At 47.5% G+C, this 5230-nt stretch overlaps 1 protein-coding gene across 1 annotated transcript in view; it reads left to right on the top strand.

Moving 5' to 3' along the window:
• The window catches only part of iqgap3 (IQ motif containing GTPase activating protein 3), a 26959-nt gene that overhangs the window by 5650 nt on the left and 16079 nt on the right, over positions 1-5230 (top strand). The window contains exons 3-13 of the mRNA XM_015022610.1: positions 1078-1165; positions 1242-1398; positions 2687-2764; positions 2847-2923; positions 2996-3063; positions 3192-3305; positions 3376-3554; positions 3631-3709; positions 4248-4411; positions 4495-4582; positions 4649-4812. Of these exons, the coding sequence (XP_014878096.1) occupies positions 1078-1165; positions 1242-1398; positions 2687-2764; positions 2847-2923; positions 2996-3063; positions 3192-3305; positions 3376-3554; positions 3631-3709; positions 4248-4411; positions 4495-4582; positions 4649-4812 (1256 nt within the window). The remainder of the gene's footprint in view (positions 1-1077; positions 1166-1241; positions 1399-2686; positions 2765-2846; positions 2924-2995; positions 3064-3191; positions 3306-3375; positions 3555-3630; positions 3710-4247; positions 4412-4494; positions 4583-4648; positions 4813-5230) is intronic.

Below are 5230 nucleotides of genomic sequence, written 5' to 3'. Positions count from 1 at the left end.
CGTCGTTCGTGGTTTTATTGATCTGTTCGAAATGTGGTTTTAGTGATCATGGAATGACTTTATAGTTAGTCTCTGCTGTAAGTTCCGCTTCAATGTAACACAATTAAAACCCAGAATCGCTAAAACACCAAGACTTAACTAAAACAGAGGGTTCTGGTCGTTCGGTTCTGGTTGTGGACTCATGCTGAATATGACCCTCTCGGGCCATTGCAGTTTTATTCAGATCATGTTCTGTTGATTCATGTGTGTTCTTGATTGTGGACTGGTTCTGCTGCGTATCTGACCGCCTTTAGTGTTGGAAAGTTCGGTTCTTTTCAGAGAGTAGACTCTTTTGGCACGGCTCCCAAAGAAGAGCCGATTCTTTCGGCTCCCAAACGTCTCAGATTTTATCCTCACCTGCCTCATATTTTAGCTTTACTGGGCAAATATGAATGTTTTTTATATTAATAAATCTTTTTTGCACTCAATGTTTTATGAAAAGCCTTGTATTTGACTAATTTGATGTGTTCGCCCTGAAAACAGTCTTGGTTTTGTGTAACATCTAACTTTTAATTTTTTTTTCTTTAACACAAAAACAAATGAATACAAAATGAATTCAAAAACCATAATAATAATTCGTTATGTAATACCTTTATATGATAAGTTTGATGTGATTTTTGTGAAGAGCACTTTGTGATTTTTATCAGTGAAATGTGCTGTACAAATAAATTTTACTGAACTAGTTTAAACTGCAGCCAGCTGCTGCTTTATTTAAAGGTGTCGGTCAGATTTAGGGGTCTCCTCCTCACTGCTGTCTACTGACTGAGGGGATGGACTCACCTGGCCTCTCCCTCTGTTTTCACAAAAAGGTATGATCCCATGTCCTCATGTGATTGGCCACAAGGCTGCTGTGCTGCCAGTCAAAGCTTAGCTCTGCTGTGAGCGAGGTAGAGCCACTGAGAGTGAGAGCTGAGCATCAAAAGGAAAAAATCTTCTGCATTAGTTGTGATCCAAAATGGCTGAATGGTTTCAGAGAAATTAATGTTCTGGTACCGGGACCGGTTACTGAGGTGTGTTTGGGTTCTGTTCTCCTCCCAGATGAGCGTCTCACAGCAGAGCAGATGGACGAGCAGAGGATTCAGAACGTGGCTTATCAGTACCTTTGCAGGCTGGAGGAGGCTAAAAGGTCAGTGGTCAGAGCCAGAACTGGGCCTGGTGCCTCCATGTGGGGGTTTTCTCACTGGGACCCGTTTCCTGCCCAGGTGGATGGAGGCGTGTCTGGGGGAGGAGCTTCCTGCCCCGACTGAGCTGGAGGAGGCGCTGCGTAATGGAGTCATTCTGGCCAAACTGGGTCAGCACTTCGCTCCGACCACCGTGCCACTGAAGAAGATCTACGACCCAGAACAGTTCCGATACCAGGTTCGGTAGTGGTTCTGTTCTGGTCTGGTCCAGAGACCACAACATGATGATCTGAGGTTTTTGTGTTAATAGTTCAGCATTTTACTGTGAATGTCTTTCAACTGTGGATACAAGCATTAGCATGCTATCCCCCCAGGTCGCACCCTTTTCATATTTCTCATCAGTCACCTGGATTTCAGGATGATGGTCATTTTTCAAGATGGCGGACAGCTTAGCCCTTTAAACCAGCTATTGCCATAAAATGTTTCCCATTTTCATGACTTGGATTAACTTTATGTCACATCTTGTTTTAGTCGTCTGGTTCATGAAACGTTAAAGTGATAAAATGCAGCAGAATCGGAGGACTCTGCTGTTAGCGAGTCTCAGACCAGGAAGGAGGAGAAGAAGAAGAAAGGCCAATGTCTTAACGTTAGCATTAGTTTCTGCTAAGTTTTTCTATGTTTAGTGGCGTTAGCTTCCGGTAACTTTTTATGTGTATAGCAGATTAGCATTAGCCGAGGTAAAATTGTTGTTTGCTGATCAGTGAACTTAACTTTTTGGTTAGCTGTGGCTACTGCTAGTTTTAGTACAAACATATATTTACCATTGCAACCATGAGAAAAGTCCACCAGGAAAAAAGTCAAAATCAAGAAAATGTGTAGTTTTTAAAATATATAGGCTATAATTTAACACCAAACGCATATATCCAGGGTTTCCCCCAGTAAACCTGCTCAGAGGAGCGCCTGATCCGCGCTGAGGTAAACTTAAAAGATCAAGCAGCGGCAGCGCGCTGAGGCTCCAGCGGTGTGATTGGTCCGCTCTGCCGGCTTTAAATGCATAAACTATTAACTGATCAGAGCAGATTTGTTTTTAGGAATAAATCTGCTGCGCCAGTAAAAAGCTCGGAGCAACACAGATGCCTGCAATCCGGCTTTAAGCTTAGCCCAGCCCTTAGCTTGCTGGAGGGGCTAGTAAAGAATGGCGGCCGCCAAACTTGTGATACACTACCCTGTTCATCCAATTAGCAATTTTAGTACAAAAATTTTATTGTCATGATGATGTGGCCATCTTGAAAAATGGGATTCATCTTGAATGTTTCAGTGGCTGGCTGTTTTTCAGGTAAGCTAACCCCTGAGCCAGGCCAGGTTCTTCTGTCCGCAGGTGAAAGATTGAGTTGAATTATTGAATCATGCGCCATTCGACCAGAAAACCTGGCTGTCATGCAGCTTTGGGTTTCTAACAAGTTCTGGTTCCGGTCCAGAAACCAGTCAGAACAGATTCCTCTAATGGATAACATTGATCTGTGCAGGCTGTGGGTCTTCAGTTTCGTCACACTGACAACATAAACCACTGGAGGAACGCCATGACGACCCTGGGCCTGCCTGCGGTCAGAGAACCTTCACATGATTGGTCGCTGCTTGGTCAGCTGATCAGCTTCACAACTCATGATTGGCTGTTCATGTTTCCAGATCTTCCATCCTGAAACTACAGACGTCTATGACAAGAAGAACATGCCCAGAGCAGTTTACTGCATCCACGCCCTCAGGTACACCTGCCGTCCGTCCGTCCATCCATCCGTCTGTCGGTGGGCTCACCTGTCTGTCTCTTGTCTCTGCAGCCTCTACCTGCACAGACTGGGCTTGGCTCCACCTATTTATGACCTCTATGGAAAAGTAAAGTTCACAGGTAAATGTTGACAGACAGGTGAGTGTTGGACTTGGGTGTGTTTTCTAGGTAGCATCAGCAGCCAGCTTGAGTCTTGGTGTATATTTGGACCAATTAGAAAGCAGCGTTGGTGACATGTGACTCTGCAGATGAGGAGATCAGCAACATGGAGCTGGAGCTGGATAAATACGGGATCCAGATGCCGGCCTTCAGTAAGATTGGAGGCATCCTGGCCAACGAGCTGTCTGTAGACGAAGCCGCAGGTAGGAGCGCTCCGATTGGCTGGGAGCTCCCAGGTAGAGGTACGGGACTGACGCCGTGCTCCGCCCTCAGTGCACGCAGCCGTGGCGGCCATTAACGAGGCGGTGGACCGAGGGGAGGTGAGCGGCACGGCGGCTGCTCTGAGGAACCCCGTGGCGCTGCTCTGCGACCTGCAGGAGGCGCTGATGGCTGCCTACCAGGAGGCTCTGAAGGAGGCCAGGAGGAGGAAGGCGCAGCGAGCGGGTCACCAGGTCAGCTGCGAGTGGTCGAAGACGGAACGCTGCCGTCCAATCAGCTGCTGGTTCTGACCTGCGTGTGTGTGAGCAGGAAGGCCGGGAGGACAGAGACATGTATGAGGAGTTCCTGAGCCGCCGGGAGATCCAGGAGCTCATCGGCGGCGTCAACGGTGAGAACATCGCAGTTTGACCCAGACCGCCATCACAACAGGAGAGAAACGGGGAAACAAAGATAACTTTGGTCAAAATGAGACAATCAGGACATTATCAGAAAATGACAAAATATGATTTGAATGAAAACCAAGACATGATTAATTTAGTCTGCAATGATTCCCCCCAAAAAAACCAGAATCAGTGAAACACCAACATCCACCCCTTCTTTTTACTGCGATTTACAGCAGCCAGCTGTTGGCCGAAAATATTTTAACCCTTTTCTGATTTCAACTGTTTTGGATTCTAAAGATATTTATATGAATAATTAATTTCAATTAATTTGATTCAGTTCTAATTCCTGGAGTTACAAACTGGAATTGAGATTAAACTCAATAAAATCACAAAACACTTGGTTGGTCCTGCCGGGCCCTGGTTGGTCCTGCCGGGCCCTGGTTGGTCCTGCCGGGCCCTGGTTGGTCCTGCCGGGCCCTGGTTGGTCCTGCCGGGCCTCGGTTGGTCCTGCCGGCCCTGATTGGTCCTCCCTGTGTGTGGCAGTGCGGTGTGCGGTGCAGCAGGTGGACGAGGCTCTGGACGCTGCCAATGAACTCTCTCTGCTTGCTGCGCTGCAGCAGCCATGTTTGGCCCTCCGGGGCCTCTGTGGCTCCAACGGTACCTGGTACCTGGATCAGCTGCTGGAGGACCGTCAGCAGAAGGCGCTGGTATAAAACGCACTCTGACGTTCTGGGTCCAGATGTTCTGCTTACCTGTGGCTCACCGTTCTGACCTCTGACCCCTGACCCAGGACCTGGGCTCCACGGATCCTCTGGAGCCAGCCGAGCTGCAGGAGAGCATCACTGCTGCCAACCAGGAAGCTCAGAGCGCCGCAAGACGTAAGTCCTGTTGCTGCAGGAGGAAACACCTGCTCACCTGTCTCACTCGTCTCACCTGTCTCCCAGTTCTCCTGGCGGTGCAGAGCGTCAACGCGTCGCTGCGGGGAAGTGATCCCAGGCGCACCATCAGCTGCTTGATGAACTCTGACCTCCAGCTGCCTGAAGTGTTTCCAGCTGCGGCGGCGCTTTACCACCGGGAGCTGCAGCTGCTGCAGAGACGCACCACTCAGGTAGACACACCTGGGTCCCACCTGGTCCAGCAGGAAGCGGGTCAGTTCTGTTGGTGTCACGTTTTGTCAGGTTTGCTTTACTGTGCGATTCCCCACTTGAAAGGTTTAGTCTCTACAATGAAACTTTTAACTGGATTTCACTCAGAGCCTCTAATTTCGCTGATCCATCTTTATTTTTGTGTGATGGTCACCATAGTGATTTGGCCTTTCAGCCACATGGGTGAAAAACCTTGAAAGAAACAAACCCATCCATTACATTCTGAAATTAACAAGATAAATGCATTGTGAAAAAGATTTCCACCCCTTTAAACCAGTTATTACAAAAGTATAATAAATAGCAAATATTTTATAGTAAAATTCAACACCAATAAATAAATTAGCATATGTATCAACATTTTGTGAAATATATTTTCATAGT

Source organism: Poecilia latipinna, unplaced genomic scaffold (assembly GCF_001443285.1).
Source record: "Poecilia latipinna isolate Pla-1442-1.1 unplaced genomic scaffold, P_latipinna-1.0 Scaffold3058, whole genome shotgun sequence".
Classification (NCBI taxonomy): Eukaryota; Metazoa; Chordata; class Actinopteri; order Cyprinodontiformes; family Poeciliidae; genus Poecilia; species Poecilia latipinna.
The sequence above is the reverse complement of the archived record's forward strand: the minus strand, read 5'-3'. Positions and strand labels throughout refer to the sequence as shown.